Here is a 19,253-nt window from a genome sequence, read left to right on the forward strand (position 1 = left end):
GTATACTGACTCCGAGCCGACCAGTCCTTGTTTTAGCCCCTCAATACCGAGCGCCAGACAGGGTAACAACAATCGTTTAACGTCTTTTGGTATGAGCGCCGGGGATCGAACCCCGGACCTTCCGCTCTCCGGGCGGACGCTCTACCACTAGACCACGGAGGCGGTCATTGAAGGCAGGAAGTGTGAGGGTTTGTTTGTTTTTGATTGAAGAACAGCGCCATTTTGGTTTCACTATACTCGTTATGTAGCTAATCCATGCCATTTGTTCATGTTCTTTAAGGGGAAATATATCTCCTTTCGCTGATGTTAACCGGTCTATATTTTTTGTAAGAATATGAGCGATTATCTCCTTTAGCTAGAGGCGTAGTAACAAATGTTATATTTGGGATAACACTTTCTTAGTAAAGTACCGATTCTCGTACTTTTTGGGGTTGAGTCCCACCCGGGATTCGAACCCACACTGCCAGAGTGAGCCACCTGGCCAGCACACAAAGTCAACGATCTAAGTTCATCTGACCCACCCAGCCACCAAGGCTTCAATAAAAAATGGAAGTCCGACAACTGGTAGTCAAGACAACGTACTTCCTATATTCCTCCGACAAGTGTAGATGGCCAGCTACAGGGTCACAGCGAATATGCAGAACTACAAAATAGTGGGAAATAAATATAAAATTTCATTTGGTTGCACAAAAGATAAGTAAAGAGTGTTGATGTAATTAATTAAACTAAGTTTTGATGGTTTGTAAATTTTAAAAGCGTTATTAAATAAAATATATATTTTAAGATTATAGTGTGTGAGTGAGTATGGTTTTACGCCGCTATTAGCAGTATTCCAGCAATATCACGGCGGTTAAGATTATAGAAGTTCAAACGTATACAAAGCTGGCACGCGCACAATGTTGGCCCAGGATCAGCGTGTTGGCTGGGTTGCATGTGCTAATGTGTGCAAACAAACTGAGCCAATGCACTGGCAGAGGTATTAATACCAAGAACATTGGTTCCTTGTCGGGCTGGGACGGGTAACTCGGGTCCCCTGGTCTGGTGTGTGCCGAGAAAGACCCGGGTACCCACAGAACAAACCGGACCCGTGGTAGGTTATGTGATATCTTGTCTAATGACAAAAATGATCTTGAACTATATGGTTGCACTACAAGTCACTGAAGTTAGCGTTTCTTTCTGACTGTGCACCCAGTGAGTGAGTGAGTATGGTTTTACACTGCTTTTAGCAATATTCTAGCAATATCATGGCGGGGGACACTAGAAAAGGGCTTCACACATTGTACCCATGTCAGGAATCGAACCCAGGTCTTCGGCGTGACGAGCGAACGCTTTAACCACTGGGCTACCCGACCGCCCCGACTGTGCACCCAGATATGTTTGAATAAAGATAAAACTTCAGTCAACGTCAGTGTATGCATGACCAGATCGATTTATACGTGTATCTAAATACATTTTGTCCAGGGCTACAGTCAAACTATTCCCAATCGGACATTTTGTACCTCTTTCTTGAGACCAACAGTGGGTACCAGGGTAGGGTCGGATGATAGGTGGGTGGGTACCCGGGTAGTAAATTTGGACTCGTCCCAGCCCATGTTCATTGCTTTTGTTTTATGATCAGCCTAAGATGAAACTATGCCAATGATAATGCAATATGAAGGCGTGTCCTCCGAGCCCAACATGGGGTCTTCCTTAACCACTGGGATCGGGCGGTCAGACTCGCTGACGTGGTTGATGCATGTCATCAATCCCTATTGCGTGGATTGATGCTCATGATATTAATCACTGGATTGTCTCGTCCATACTCGATTATTTACAAACTGCCGTCATATAGCTTGAATATTGCTGAGTGCGGCGTTAAACAACCAACCAACCAACCAACCTTCAACACTCTGTCAACAGTGACAACATGCAATGGTCAACGTGTGTCTTTATATTTTGTTTTATTCCTGTTTAAGCTTCAAAAGTTCGCTCGCAATGTCTGCGCGCCTTTCCTTCCTGCACGCTTTAACAAGTTTGTCTAGGATGGGTTGGTCGGCATTGTTTCTATAAGCCCGCAACATCTGATGTGCCTTCTCCCTCTGTCCCTTGTGATCACTGTCTATGTTATCCAGTTCATCGTCTGTCATTCCAAGGCGTCTTCCCAAATTTTTCCATTTATTTGAAATTCTGCTCACGATAATTTCAACTGCAGCATCTGGATGAGAAAACAGACATTGCAGGTTGTGAATAACTCATAAAGATTGACTGAAAACAATATCTCATGACCCCTGGGCAACTTAAACTTGTATTTGGAATAGTTGACGTGACGATTTCAGCTTCCGTCCTGTAGCCTGGTTTGATAGTATGTCAGGTCTGCATCGTTTACCACCTGTTCTGCGTTACTGCTAGGGGCAACAGTTACGTAACTATAATTCTAACTATAGTGAACCTATGTCTTCCATAACCAAACACGAACTTGTTTGTTACCTAAAGTGAAATTTGTGGGGTTTACGTTTTCGATTTAGAATCCTTATTCAAAATTCACTATCGTGGAAATAAGGTCAGTTGTTGAATAAACGTCCAAACATTTGATGAGACACGAACATGCACTAATGTACTATACTAAATAGGTAATAGATTGTATGGATGCATATTGATCATGATGTTAATCTCTCAGACAACTGACAGTATTACCATCGGAGAGGGGCGGTCCAACTGGCTCGTCTGGTGGCCGATTGTCTGTGCCCAGCGGCCCCCTGTCTGTGTCCAGTGGCCTACTGTCTGTGTCCAGTGGCCTACTGTCTGTGTCCAGTGGCCTACTGTCTGTGGCCAGTGGCCCACTGTCTGTGTTTAGGGAGGTTTGTTGTCTCCCTCGCTGCCGGGGACCCCAGATTTTATTCCCTGAAAGAAAAAGTATAGATTCACTACCTCTACGTTAGTTGGTGAGTGAAATTAGTTTAACACTGCTTTGTATTTTTGGTACGTTTTAGGCATGTCATCTTTGGGCTATAGAGGCTTTGATTTTGATTTTTATCTCTTGTTTACTAAAGGGAATAGGCTGTATCTCCGCATTGTCTAGGGCTAGGCATGAAGGAAGTTCAGACGCAATAAAATTATCGAACCAACAAGTTCACTGATTGGTGTGCGGAGAAGGTGTCAACAAGCAGAGATAACTATCACCGGATGCCCATTGTATAATTCCTGTTCTTTGAATGACATTGTTATATACTTGTTACAACTGCTGCTCAAAAACCGTGTTTGTGTTTATATTCTAGTTGGTATTTCCGCCATCCAATGTGTCCTGTCTGGCCCTCTTATTGTTCATAGTATTTTGGAGACATAAATGCGAAGTCAGTTAATACGAGCAAAGACCAAACGCATTAAATTCACGCTTGCGCTAATTTCAAGATTTACAGTATACATTTTGTAATGTGACGTTTACACGACATTCAGCTTTTCTATTGGACGAGAGGTCAGTCACAAACTCAGAAACTGATAGTCATAAGCGTATAAACGACACAATTTGATGTTCTTACATTTTTCACGATACTGTATTCTTAAAATGACGTAAACACTGACTGACTATTTCCACATTCTGGGGTAAAGCACTGGGAATACCCTTGCACGAATAAATACAGAAGTGTTGTTGCTGGTCATTTAGACCCTTTAATCTTGAACTCAGCGTTTTAGCATACATGAGAAAAGTCAGAGAGTTAGACTGCATGATCGTTTACATATATCCTCGCTACGACCCATCCTAACGAAGAAAAACACATCCATACTATCGTTGTATCGACTCGATCCCTATCTAGGCTGAGAATGCAGTCTATAACACAGGAAATACTGTCATGCATAGAGATGTGTATCACAGATATGTCTCGTCAAAGGATAGACTCCCATGCATACGGGTGTATCCAAGCAAGGTATACTCACAGATATCCTCGACAGCTTTGGATACTGTGTAATAATCTGAAAGAGAGCAAAACGTGAGGAAAAAAGAAGACAGCATCAGGAACATCAGACAGATAGGAAGATGTGTAGACATCAGTCAAGTGCCTTGTCCAGGCATTTGTAACATCAGGACTTGACTATTGTAATAGTCTTCTGTATGGTATCCAGCAACATCATCTGGATAGACTACAGCGTGTGCAAAACACTGCTGCCAGACTCATCACACGGAAGTCAATGCGTGAACACATTACACCCGTCCTGAAAGAGCTGCACTGGCTACCTGTGAGACTCTGGATCGTGTTCAAGCTGATCATGTTTGTCTACAAATCAATCCATGGGTTATCCCCAGTATACCTCCAGGAACTCACTGCCCTTTACCAACCTGGACAAACACTGAGATCTGCAAACCAACTACAGCTTGCTTTTCCACCAACCAGCAGAACAACATATGACGACAGAACCTTCCGAAAAGCAGGTGCAACTCTATGGAATGCACTGTCCATTGATGTCAGGGGATCTGAAGATGGCAACACCTTCAGATCAAACCCAAGACCACCCTCTTCAAAAAAAACATACGACTGAGCGCTCTTGAGCAGGCAGTATATCTGGATAAGTAGCGTTATATACATGCTTAATTTGAATTGAATTTGAATGTCTTACTGCTGCAAAATGGTTGACACTGCATGGGCGTCAAACATGACCTTAATCAATGGTCATCAGTTAACAAAATACACAAAGGCAATGTTATTTGTACAGCATATCGTCGCTATATGGCTGAAATAATGCTGATGCGAGGTTAAAATTTATCTCACTCACTGTAATAGCATATCATTCAACGTAGCTTTAAACAATTTACACATTAGAAACCTACCTTTGAGGCGAGCCACAAGAGACGGATAATACCATCCTGGAAAAGAACAAAACAAAAGGAAATGAGAAGACAGTTTGTTTGATTGCTGTCTCGTGGCGAGCGCTTCATTGGTTTCAAACGTAGCCTTAATCAATGGTCAGTCATCAGTTCAAATTTAATACACGTTTTACAAAACACACGAAGGCAGTGTTATCTGTAATTTTATATACTTCCATATAGTTTTTACAAGCGTTTACAATATTACTGTAGAAACCTACCTGCCAAGAATATGCAGATTACCGGTACAAGCCCCACTGTCAAGGGCAGAATAAAGAGGCAGAGGGCAGCAATCCATTCAAACAACTTCATAGCACGTTGGAGATAATGGTGGGTTACTAGGAGACGAATACGGCACGGGCGCTGAAACAGAGTGGGGTTGCCTGTCATCGGATCCAGTCATGTAATTCATCGGATTCAGTTATTTTATTCATCAGGTTCGGTTATTTGATTCATTGTATTCACTCATTGGAATCTTCGGATTCAGTCCTTTGCTTCATCTGATTCAATCTTTTGATTCATCGGGTCGATTAATTCTGAATGAGTATGTGTTTTGTTTTCGCCGCTTTCAGATATATTCTAGTAACATCACGCGTTGGTGGGGAAAAAAGAACTGGCTTTCCACATTTTACACATTTGGGGAATCGAACCCGGATTTTCCGAGTGACGAGCGAACAACTTTGCCTTGCTTCTAAATATAATACCTTTTATTTTATTTGTTCTGAAATTTTCTTCTTATTTGTTGTTTAAGTTTATTGTTTCAGCATCGTGTGCGATATATTTTGTTTCAAGATCATTTACATCTCTTTCCAGTTCTTTTTCTTTCTTTCTTTTTTCCTTCTTTTCATTTAAAAAAGCTAAATGGTCATTAATTGAGGATTCCATCCTAGCTAACTCGTTCCTATCGCCGGATTGACTAAATCTTTTCATGTTTGTAATCAAGGTGCCTACGTGATTTGATGAACTTTGCGATGTATTACTCGTTTTATCACAATATAGATCTTGTTTATCGATCAGATCGTCCTGACAGGGCGCCGCCATTTTGTTTGAAGCAAATGCAAGTGATACGAGAGGTGGAATTAGATTGGTCCATAGGAGAGGCTTGTAAGGGATATAACTCGTAATAACCACTGGTGGCGCTACGATCGAGCCCAGGAATTCCAGTCTAGTTCGGCCAGGGATGGAAACTGGACTTATAGTCAGTTAACTCCCTTGCCTCGGGAAAGTGCTCAATAGGCTGCAGTGACAACTCAAGTGATATATATGAATTATCAGATTTATAAGTAATACCTCTTGATGAGGATTGAACCAATGACGTTATATCTTCTGTTGTCAACGAGATGTTCTGCCGGGATAGGGAGAAACGTACTTGCTACGACTGTGTACAGTTGTAACATAGCTGACCCTATTGTTTTAGTCATGGTAGCTCCCAGTCTAGACTCGTAACGCGCGTACAGTTTTTTAATTTCTTCGTCGGTCATGTTATCAATTTTTTCGATGGTATAATTTTCCCCAAAATATTCGGAACATTTTCCACCGGCTGCCAAAGCGACGAGTCTTTCTCTATGTTTATCTAAAGATTTATCTGTCATATGTTCTGGCTCATCTTTGAGCATTTGTTCGATGAGTTCATCGCATTCCATAATGTTATACCTAAGGAGATATTTAAGTCTAACATAATAAAATAGGGCATATCCAATACAGCCCGTAATAATAAACTGTTGCAAAAGAATGATGATTTCAAGCCACATTATTACATCATAATAACCGCTAATGTTCAATTTATCGTATTTTTGCTGTATTTGCTATCTTTTTGCTCTATATTTGCTATTTTTTTACATATTTTTGCTATAACTTTGCTATCTTTTTGCTATATTTGACATAATTTGAGTTTACAGTGCTTCATTGAAGCTAACAGTTTTCTGACTTTATCTCGTTCGGACTTGGTATAAATAACATCATTTTCGTGTAAACATTCCTCGAATGAATGGCGGTCTTTGCGATGAAACAGGGCTACCCATTTGGTCTGCTCTCTGAGATCTTTCAGGACAGAGTTGTATTTTTGAGTAAGTACCCAAATGCTATGTTGAGTATGCCGTTCGGAGAATGCTAAATACGAAAGCATATCTTTCTTTTTGGTTAGTTCTTTACTCCCGCTGCAGTCGTCTATTATAAAAAGGGTTGATTCTCCTTTGTATTTTTCGTGACATACTCGTAAACATTCTTGTAAACGATCGCCCGGATCAACTCTGTACACCCCATCGTCATTCATTACCCAATCTCTCGATAGGTATGTTTTATTAACGCTTATAGTCGGGCACAGAATAATAACATGATCGAAAACGTCCCGATAATGACTTTGTAAAATATCTAGAATAAAAGCTGTTTTTCCACAACCCGTTTGCCCGCAGATGATAGCGCAGTGGGTTCTTTACGTAAAAGATTATTAATAGATTGCTTGCACGAATCTTCCATTCTGTATTTTAAGTTGCGCATCCATAATCACATACAAATATATGTTTAATTTACCAGCCGATTCCTGGAACTTCGTTATCTGTATAGTGACACCCTCGCTGGCATTTTCTATTCTCTTCCCACTGCCGTGTAGTTGGTCATCGTCCGTGGTTCGCATGTCGAGCCATAGCGCATACTTCATGGTGTATTCACCCATCGATACATCCCCGAGAGACAGATCTTTCACGACCGCGTTAACTTCTGGGCTTCGTTTTATAGAAGGAAGTTTTTTTAATCTCATCTCACTGTTGATACGCTAGCATTCCTTGACTATATAGTTGATTAGGAACGCCCTCAATGGTCAATTCTTCTTTTGTAATCTTGGGATTGTAGAACTTCTCGGTATTTCTTTTATATGCATCGGAGGGGTCCTCGAACAACATTAAAATACCCTTAAATGGTCTCGTGGGGACTTTTAGATTGATATTCCACGTCGTATCTTTTTTGTTCCTCGTGATCTTTCGGTGTCGAAGAACGCGATCGTACAAAATAGCTAAACTTCCGGTATACTGGTTACGAATTTGTCTGGCAAATTCGGGATCTGTTATCATATCATACTCCATCGAGATATTTTCAATGGAATAGCTAGCATCTTCAGCAGCTCTGATTACTCTACCGTAGTCATTAAAGGTGAGTTCGTATTCTAACCTATCGCCTAGGGATGCTTGATAAAAGGGCATTTGGGAATCTAGTAATTCAAAGTCTAGCGGAATATAGAATCGGTTACCTAATGCGTCGGCAACAGCGAGATCTTTTACGACGGTATTATCACCATTTTCAGCACCCACACGCAGTCTCAATGAGTTCCGATTACAAATACCTTGGTATTGTAAGTTTTCCCTCTCTTTATCCGTTCTCCAGAGATCCATGTAACAATAGTATACATCGCTATCATCGATACTCAAAACCTCATTACCGCTAATTTTAATCGCGATTTTCTTAACGATAGCACGACCTATGTTCTGAACAGGCTCCCTGTTAACGTCGGTAGAAGTCAAACTAATCGTAAATGCTAGTCGGACAGTTCCCGAAACTAACACATCGTGTGCGCCGAGATTAGGAAAGCGAACCAGAAGCGTTTGATTCTGATCAATGGTACTCGGGTTATTAGTTATAGTTACAGACTGACGAATTGCTTTGACCCCTAATGGATCTCGAAGTCTACGTTGTCGGTTTAACTTGCGTCCGTACTGCGAAGACATTGTTATATTGAAATTATGTAACCTTATGTTTAATATAAAAATGGATGATTTTAATTTAGATGATTTCGATAACCCTAGTACAATCGAAGAGGGTCTGATGAAACCAGCTTTACGAATCTTAACGATGAACTTTTACAATCAACCGTGAATGATAATTACGATACCTTTAAAGAAACCCCAATTGGTCGTGACTATTCAAAGTTTGACATAGATAGTAAAGGAATATTGCGACTGCGTGGCTCTCCGGATATTGACCTTCTGCATTATCGTACTCGTAAGCCCCTAGCCTTGTCTACGATAGCCGCTAAACATGGCATCAACTTTGTTCGTAATGAATTAGGTTTTCTAGACTACTCACGACGAGAAAAACTTTCCGCGAAGACTACTAAGGTTCTTCGGACTGTGCGTGATGAACTCGGTAACATAGATAATTTGGAAGAAGCTCGAAGCTTGCCTCGGACGGGCTCGGAGAAATCTTGGATACCTATTACAGGCAATGCAAACAATGCGGGGTGTTACGACGTAAATTGTAATAAAAAGGTAAATTGTAATAATATTTGACGTAAATTGTAATACGCAAATTTTAATAAAAATTGACGTAAATTGTAATAATCTCTACTTGCGGTAAAATGTAATAAATTCTTACGTAAATTGTAATAACCTTACTACCGTAGTGTCCAAGACGCCAATTGACTAGAAATGATCTTTGTCAGTTGAGCTTTTGTTTCACATGTACAATTCGAGTGTATGATGACAAACGTATAAAACTGTAAAGTTAGGGATGGTTGGTATAGGCTTTATCGTACAATCGTCATTAAAGGGTGGTATCAAAATAGTGAAAGACATTTATTGGAAGTGATGTGATGTTTGTGGCATGCTATCATCTACGTAGAAGATACTACCATCTGCGTAGAAAATACTATCATCTACGTAGAAGATACTACCATCTGCGTAGAAAATACTATCATCTACGTAGAAGATACTATCATCTAAGTAGAAGATACTCTCATCTACGTAGAAGATACTTTCATCTACGTATATGATAGTATCTTCTACGTAGATGATAGTATGCCATCTAGATACTATCGTCCACTTACATACTTTCATCCACGTACCTGATACTGTCATCTAGAGTATGTAGAAGTGCAGTAATATATGTGATACCAATGACATAGAGCTCACATCTACTGTCATTACATACACACCTACATGCGCGCATACACATACATACATACATACATACATACATACATACATACGTACATACACACATATAGTGTTTGTGTGGGGGTGTTTTTTTATGGGTATGTAGTGTGTGCAACACGTGTTTGTGTCTGTATCTCTGTGTGTGTGTGTGAATGTATGTGTGTGCGTGTGCGTGCGTGCGTGCGTGCGTGCGTGTGTGTGTGTGTGTGTGTGCTGATGAGGCCCAATCTGAGGTTTCTTAGATAGTTACTAGTCTTTTCATCAGCATTTTAACAAAGTAGGTTGTAATTTCATTACAGTGCTTGTTGTTTGTTGGAATTACTTTAACCCTCTTAAACCCCTAGAGGAGGTTATGCTTTTAGGGTTTATTGTCCGTCTCAAATTAGTGATAAAAAATGAAAAAGGTATTATCTACGAAGAATATACTTATGTCTTCGTTGGACATACTTTTATCTACGTAGAAGATACGTTTATCTAATGTATTTGCTACATTCTAATTCATATATCTACAGGTTTGTGTTTCTATTTTATCTTTTAAAATATCTTACTTTGTTCATTTGTTACATTTTGCATAACCTTTAATTGCTCATATCAGCATTTTTGTGGGACCTCTCACAAAGTGGTGTCACTCATCTTTCACTTGGAACTGTATGTAGAAGTGCAGTCCTAGATCTGATACCAATGAAATATAGAGGTCGTATTTACTGGCATACATACATACATACATACATACATACATACATACATACATACATACATACATACATACATACATACATACATACATACATACATACATAAACACATAAACACATACACAAACACACACATACATACATACCTATGTGTGTATGTGTGTGTGTGTGTGTGTGTGTGTGTGTGTGTGTGTGTGTGTGTGTGTGTGTGTGTGTGTGTGTACTGATGAGGGCATAGTATCGGAGATAAATATAATTTGGTTTCTTAGTTAGTCACTATTCTTTTCATTGGAATGTTAAGATGGTATGCTATAATTTCAATATTTTATTACAGTGCTTGATGTTAGCTGGAATTATTTTAATCCTCTTAAACCCCCAGAAAAGATAATCCTCTGAGGTAATTTTTGTCCGTATATATGTCACAAATTAGTGATAACTTATGAAAAACGTAATTATCTGTTTCGAAAATTATGTACCGCATTATACGTGAGGTACCAAATTTGGTATCAAGGTTGCTTGGCGCAATCAATCAACGATTGTCGAGTTTAAGGATCTTAGAATACTCTTCGTATAAGGTCAAAGAGAATATTTACGTTAGTGACAAAACCCTTTTCATTATAGATTTTCCATCCTTTCAATTTTGATCAAAACAGATATATTTCAGCAATAATTGATTGCAACAAATTTATTATACATTCTGTCAACAAGACATGCCCGAAGATACCGGATATTATTTGTGTATGCTTTGAATTATGATTTCGTGCCGTTATCATGATGGATTCTGTTTTTGTTGTTGGGACAAGGAGTTATTATCCCAGCAAAAGTTGTCAGTAAGTTGTTGTTAGTTCTTCATGACATATGAAAGGAATCCAGACAGTAACATTTATTAAATATACTTCTTGTTATGAAAGGAAATATTTTATGTTATATTAATTATCCATATGTTAATCATACATTGCTACAAATATTGCATAAGTTAACATGGTTTGCATTTATTTATTATTATTTCTTTATCTGTGAGAAGTTCACAGAGATCGAGAATGCACAATATCTAATAGTTAAGCAATGTAGGTAAAAAATATCCACGCCCCTCTTTTGATATGAATAAAAACATTGTATATAATGTTATGTATTAAGTATTCTCCTTTCCCATGCATGGGAAATCTATGCTGCATTTGCTGACGACTGTTTTTTTTAATTGACATTGCACAAGAGATTTGTCACTCATTTGATGTATTTGAATTCTTCGTCAAAATATAATACAAAACACACAGAGTATTTCTCAAATAAATAAGAAAACTAAGTTCATTCTAGTAATTAATCCTCTTCTGGACAACCATAGAAATGAAATTCCAATGCGTTTATATATACATATAATTATACAACAATGCACGATAACGACCTCAATCCTCCCCCACACCCATACTTTAATGACAATAGTACGATAAACCCTGTACCAACCCTGACAAGGATAGGTTCTAGTCATTTAACGCCTTTGACACTAAACTTATAAGGTTATTAAAATTTACGTAAAAAGTTATTACATTTTACCGCAAGTTAAGATTATTACAATTTACGTCAATTTTTATTACAATTTGCGTATTACAATTTACGTCAAATTTTATTTCAAGTTACGTTGTTATTACAATAACGAAGATCGGTAGCTTACCGGAAGTGGTCTCAGATCACGTGTATTTGTGATAACATTATGTCTCATAAAGTGACTGCTGATTAAAAATTGAATATCTGCTTGTTGCCTTTTTGTTGTCCTTCAGAATTATTTTATGGAAATGTTGTGCACATTATTCGATATCTGATTCAATAACACCATATCAGATTGTTGTTGATAATCTGACAAGTAAACAACGATTAAACTCAATGTTCGTACATTCAAGAAACTCCATACTGAATTAGACCTTTGTAATGAAGAAACAGACGTAAATGTTTGGGTGGCTCTATCATTCTCGTCAGATTCGCCTTCAGGAACGGTTTTCTAGTCTGACAAATACATACGTTTGTTGCGACTGAAAGACACTTTTGTCGTGGGGGGAGTGGACCTGGTGCATATCACTGCTACACGTTGGGCGTCCTGAACATGTGTAATGTGAGCTCCATTTGTTGCGCGATCAATGACACGGCAGATACTAGCCTCCTCCGTGTTCACTGGTGCAGAACAAATGGCAGGTAGACACGAAATAAGTCATAGTTCTGTAGATAACATTTTGTCTCTTAAAGTGTGACTGCTGTGAGGAAGTATTTTCAACACTAATGGAATCACTGACACATTATTATTAACATTAAAGTGCGATAATCCGCGTGACTTGCTACTTACCTCTCACTTCCAATGTAGCGACCGCAGTTATCGCTAGGGGGCGCTTCTGTAGCAATGTTTAGAACACTTTAGGTTTTGCTTCACAATTAGTACATTCGTTACCACTCGCCCCTTTCCGTAACCTGCAAGAACGCTATTCGGCTTGTCCGGGAAAAACACGAGTTGGTCACGAATGCAATTAGTAGTGACGTTCGAGGGCAATTTACGCTAATTGTGATGACTTTGCGCGTCTTCTTGGTTGTTATGACAACAACACACTTCCTGGTCACTGTATCCCGCGCTTCAGGAGTTCAGAGAGAAGGAAAAAGCATTTTTTCAGGTAAGTAAAAGTTAAATGTATTCTATTTTACCTAAAAACTGGTAATTTCATCGTTATATGGATGTATTTATATAGCTGCATGATAAAACTATTTAAAAACTATTTTTCTGTATTTTTCAAACATCGACAAAGTATTTTAATTTGACCAACAAATAATTTCAGGGGAGGTAAGTGCGATTATCCGCCTGCCCTTGAAGGGAAGATAATTAGTTTCATAATATGTTTTACATTTTGTACGTTGTCAAGAAAAGGCTTCTTAACAGTTTTGATGAGGATATGGTTGGTGACACTTGTCCTGTTCAGCCAGCTGATACGTGGCCATTACGATGGCTAGTTCTGTATACATGTCTTCCAGTCAATAGACTGGATAGTTGAAGCATACCCCCCATTGGCTCATTCGCTCATGATGCTTGACTGTAAATACTAGGAGCATGAAAACTCACATGACTGTATTAAGATTATTCATGACAGACATTTGGATGTGATTGTTATATATGAAGTTTACAATGACTTTTCCCATTTTCATGGATATTTATTTTGCTATTATTTATTTTAGACTTAAGCATCTTTCTTGTTTGGTGAGTGCAACGTATTTTCAAAAGTGTAAATATGTTTTGCTGGGACAGTTTGAGCATAACAAACTTCTGAACTATTGTCTTGAGCTATTATAGTTTTTTTCCAGTTCATGTTCCTTCAAGTGATGTCTATGAATATCCTTTAGAACTGTGTTTAATATTCAAAAGACCAAAGATGTAGTTGTGTATTTTAGTTAAAAATGGTGTAAAACTAAGTTAGAGGTAATAAAATACAATATGTATTACCACAGAATTTCCAAAAGATATCATTGTGCATTATATTTGTATATTTAGTTTGGCCTTCTACATCATTTTGCAAAGAAATGTTTTAAGTCATTAAATAAAAATAAAGGATCTTGATACTGATAAACAGACATATCATCATAATGATGATAAGAGCATTTTAAAGTATTAAAAATGTTGTTTCACTAACTTTAACCACATGTCACTTAAAAGCGGTTTTCTTTACATAATTTTGGACATAAATATTCAGATAGAAACTAGTTTAAAAATCTTTCTGAACTTCATGCTGTGGATTTTAGCTCACATGTATCTTATATTTTGAAATACTTTCGATAACTGAGATTTTACACATTCACATATCATATTGGGATATAAAAGTTAATGATCTTCATTTTTTTCGAATTAGCCTAGATATGCATTATTGCATATCTTGAAAAAACATTAATCTGCCTTAAGATACTGTGCATAAATAATATCCCTGAATTAAAAAATACCTAGTTCTGTGTGTGTTTTTGTCGTTTTTGAGCTGGGTCAGACCCACCCCAGGCATGTTTGAGTTGCAAGTAGTTGTAGTAAACATTCATATTTTTCTTCAAACTTTTAGAAGTGCAACATGAATAATGTATCTAAATATCTCTAAAGATTAAATGTAAATTATTTTTTAAATTCTGGACTTTTTGGCACAAGTGGGCGAAAACGGCACTTAGAATATCCATTGCTGACAAATGGGAGTGCTGAAGTATGGTGCTGGTGTGACCTTATTTTGCTTCAGATGGATAACCCATTCATGTTCCATCAATCAGAACAACCATCTGAATAAATCTAAAGGCAAAAAGAATTTTTAAAATTTATAATAACATAATAAGACTTGACAGTTTACACTTTGCATAATGAAACAGGACAGTTTACATCTGACATAATGAGACTGAAGAGTTTAGACCTGACATAATGAGACTGAAAGTTTACACCTGACATAATGAGACTGGAAGTTTACACCTGACATATTAATGCTATGGATCAATATTTCTAATTTTAAGAGATTTTTGACTATATTATTACTCATGTCCCCTCGACCAGAAATGGGATAACGCCTATAAACTCGACAAATAATGGAATCTTAAGATTTTGTTTTGGCTACTGATAGTAAATCCCATTTCTAACTTGTGAGCAGAATTAGTTAGTCACATGATATATTGTTTAATAACAAAATTTATCTAGAACTCTATGGTTACACTACAAGTCACTAATGTTCGAATTTCTTTTCACATGGTTGAATAAAGATATATAACTTAAGTCAGCTTCAGTGTATGCATGACCAGATTGTTTAATTCATGTTTCTAAATACGTTTTGCAAGTACTGTGGTAAAAGAAATCCCAATCGACATTTTGTCTGAGTTCTGCTCATGATAGTAGATCATGAAGACTGCACCAACTCTATGCATGGGAAGCGTGGGAAACTGTTGCTTTCTGCCACAACTCAGAAAGTTGTTGATGTGTAATTGTTATATATGCACCGAATGTCTGATGTGTGACATTATGCATGCACAATGTCTGATGTGTGACATTATGCTGTACATTTTCATATTGTTATGTGTCAGTTTAGTTGCCTAAAAGTAACCCTCATCATCAGTTGGTGTGTCTGTGAGCTGTAATAATAATGTCTCACATTTTTACATATTTTGTTTCTTTGGACCATTTTCTGAAACAATTACTTACTGGTAAATAACATGGACACTTAATACGAACATGGAAGGTAATACACGTGGTTGTATGAAAGTAACTATTAAACTATTACACAAAGATTAATTACTTGGGGGATTATTCTTCACAGGATTTTTTCAAAATGTTCCTGGGGAGTTGTTTTGGTAAAATGTCCATGTCGCAAGACAAACACATTTGTGGTTACGCTTTCCAAGTAGGGGGTATTCATGCATTTATCAAAATTGTATATGCCTTCTTTAATATGGGTACTTGCCATAAAAAGTATCAAAAATATATGATCATGTAGTATGCATATGTTGTTGTTAGCTAACAATTTCTTATATGTTTGTTTGTTTGTTTCTTATGTGCCTCAGATTTGTCATCAATAATATACATAGGTTGTTTTGTATTTTTGTAATAAAACATCTTCAATGAACTTCATTTCTTTTGTCATGTGAAGTGAATACACCAACAACTAACCCCAGGAGGTGATGGATGTCTACAATCTGACTTCTCACACAATGTCCACCTTGACAAATGTACCTTGAACAGCTTATCTATGTTCAGCTACATACACTTCTTTCATGTATTAAGTTATCATTGCATGAATGTCCAATCGTGTGTCACAAACTAAAAGCCAATGTGAAGCTTACATCATCTCTAATTACACAAACATTATTTAGTTCCTACATAGGAGTATCCTCTTCTTTCTTCAGATTTGAACACACAATTCAACCTCAGACAAAATACATGTATAATTTGATGTAAAGAACGTGTTCTATTCAAGGTAATACATTTGCTTCACATCCTATGTATAGATGTGAGTGTAAAACTAATAATATACACAGATGTAGGGCACAGGTCCTGCTGACTGGTACTAGCATTTGCACGTGACACCACCCCACCCACATGCAAATATGTACACTTGGTGCCATCTACAATGATGTGACTGGCATTATGCTTATAGCAGCACTAAAACCAACTACCTCACTGCTGCCACACTTTAATTTATTTATGTTTTCACGGGATGTCCCAAACACTTACATATACTAATGATGTCTTATAAACCAACTGAGACATTTGTACTGTTTAATTTGCCTAACCTGTAAAATGGGTAGCCTGTTAGATTTGCACAAGTCTCGAAGGCAAAACTTATTAGTTTTTAATAAAAAATTCTAGATTATGTAAAGAGTAAGAATATTTTGACGTTGGATTCATCTAGAATTGCCCACAATGAGTATAGAATTACAAGGAGCCATACTAGTAGCCTGTATACAATATTTCTAATGCATACCAAAAATGCAAAACTAAATTCCAGTTTATTGATTAATTTTTTTTATACTTTATCTGACCCTAACATGAACACCAAAATAAATACCAGTTCCAACTGGTAAGACCTGCAAACAAAACAAAAACGAATTCAATATACTTTTTATGGATATACAATACTGATATTGATCAATCTTCTTGTGTGGGGGTGACACATCACTTTCTCGTCCTCTTTCAAACTATCTGATGGGGAATGAAAACCACTGACATTTAAACATATTTAATGTAATGAATATGAACATTACTAGCCTGGATTAGAATTTGAATTTTGAATTTAATGTTATACTGGATATTTGGAAAGTTATCGTGTCCATATTTAGCCCATCAAAAGACACCTCAACTGAAAACACTGAAGGAAACAGGGAGTGCACGAGAAGTAGTTGGTATGGAACTTGATATATACGTTGCTATACGGGAGTTATGACACACTGCTAACGAGAAGGAATATTTCCTATTTTAATGCCCAATTCCCAGTGTTTTTTTTCCATGAGACAATGGCAAATTGGAAGCTAGGTGATACAGAGAATAAAATTCCTTAAAATACCACACTTGCTGACAAAATACACGAACGTTTTACAAACATTTTGATTTATTTCCTCTTAGCTTTGCATAAAATAATGATAGTTTACAGATTGATAAAGAAGGAAAGTTTCTTCAGGTTATGCTGTACCGCAAACAATGCAGTCTCACTGCACGCTGTGTGCTGTCACAACACGGCAGAAGTACGATGCACTTCCGGGTTCAGTTGAGAAGCAGTGCGTACGAAATAAGTGTCACGTGCATACACAAGCCACGGCCACTCATAAATATTGTAGACTTAAGACCATTGTAGGTTTAAGGGCACAACATACGTTTGTTGCGACTGAAAGACACTTTTGTCGTGGGGAGAGTGGACCTGGTGCATTTCACTGCTACACGTTGGGCGTCCTGAACATGTGTAATGTGAGCTCCATTTGTTGCGCGATCAATGACAAGGCAGATACTAGCCTCCTCCGTGTTCACTGTTGCAGAACAAATGGCAGGTAGACACGAACTAAGTCATAGTTCTGTAGATAACATTTTGTCTCTTAAAGTGTGACTGCTGTGAGGAAGTATTTTCAACACTAATGGAATCACTGACACATTATTATTAACATTAAAGTGCGATAATCCACGTGACTTGCTACTTACCCCTCACTTCCACAGTAGCGACCGCAGTTATTGCTAGGGGGCGCTTCTGTAGCAATGTTTAGAACACTTTAGGTTTTGCTTCACAATTAGTACATTCGTCACCACTCGCCCCTTTCCGTAACCTCCAAGAACACTATTTGGCTTGTCCGGGAATAACATGAGTTGGTCACGAATGCAATTAGCAGTGACGTTCGAGGGCAATTTACGCTAATTGTGATGACGATTTTGCGCGTCTTCTTGGTTGTTATGACAACAACACACTTCCTGGTCACTGTATCCCGCGCTTCAGGAGTTCAGAGAGAAGGAAAAAGCATTTTTTCAGGTAAGTAAAAGTTAAATGTATTCTATTTTACCTAAAAACTGGTAATTTCATCGTTATATGGATGTATTTATATAGCTGCATGATAAAACTATTTAAAAACTATTTTTCTGTATTTTTCAAACATCGACAAAGTATTTTGATTTGACCTACAAATAATTTCAGGGGAGGTAAGTGCGATTCTCCGCCTGCCCTTGAAGGGGAGACAATTAGTTTCATAATATGTTTTACATTTGTACGTTGTCGAAAAAAGGCTTCTTAACAGTTTTGATGAGGATATGGTTGGTGACACTTGTCCTGTTCAGCCAGCTGATACGTGGCCATTACGATGGCTAGTTCTGTATACATGTCTTCCAGTCAATAGACTGGATAGTTGAAGCATACCCCCCATTGGCTCATTCGCTCATGATGCTTGACTGTAAATACTAGGAGCATGAAAACTCACATGACTGTATTAAGATTATTCATGACAGACATTTGGATGTGATTGTTATATATAAAGTTTACAATGACTTTTCCCATTTTCATGGATATTTATTTTGCTATTATTTATTTTAGACTTATGCATCTTTCTTGTTTGGTGAGTGCAACGTATTTTTAAAAGTGTAAATATGTTTTGCTGGGACAGTTTGAGCATAACAAACTTCTGAACTATTGTCTTGAGCTATTATAGTTTTTTCCAGTTCATGTTCCTTCAAGTGATGTCTATGAATATCCTTTAGAACTGTGTTTAATATTCAAAAGACCAAAGATGTAGTTGTGTATTTTAGTTAAAAATGGTGTAAAACTCACTTAGAGGTAGTAAAATACA

General features: G+C 37.6%; 1 protein-coding gene across 3 annotated transcripts; it reads right to left on the reverse strand.

Moving 5' to 3' along the window:
• Positions 1 to 1,921: 1,921 nt before the first annotated feature.
• Positions 1,922 to 18,487, reverse strand: LOC124126533. Of its 3 annotated transcripts, none has more exons than XM_046489992.2 (6): positions 18,124 to 18,487; positions 5,059 to 5,200; positions 4,802 to 4,837; positions 3,913 to 3,948; positions 2,674 to 2,880; positions 1,922 to 2,194 (listed from the first exon to the last, which is right to left on the reverse strand). In XM_046489992.2, exons 2-6 carry the CDS (start codon positions 5,147 to 5,149, stop codon positions 1,941 to 1,943), a joined length of 624 nt encoding a protein of 207 aa, XP_046345948.2. In that variant the 5' UTR covers positions 5,150 to 5,200; positions 18,124 to 18,487; the 3' UTR covers positions 1,922 to 1,940. The 3 variants fall into 3 exon arrangements, with proteins under 3 accessions (XP_046345948.2, XP_046345947.2, XP_046345949.2); XM_046489991.2 differs by lacking the exon at positions 18,124 to 18,487 and adding an exon at positions 12,787 to 13,168; XM_046489993.2 differs by lacking the exon at positions 18,124 to 18,487 and adding an exon at positions 12,468 to 12,748.
• Between the last annotated feature and the right edge of the window lie 766 nt (positions 18,488 to 19,253).

The sequence above is a fragment of the Haliotis rufescens genome, unplaced genomic scaffold, assembly GCF_023055435.1.
Source record: "Haliotis rufescens isolate VD_foot unplaced genomic scaffold, xgHalRufe1.0.p SCAF_13, whole genome shotgun sequence".
NCBI classification, from domain to species: domain Eukaryota; kingdom Metazoa; phylum Mollusca; class Gastropoda; order Lepetellida; family Haliotidae; genus Haliotis; species Haliotis rufescens.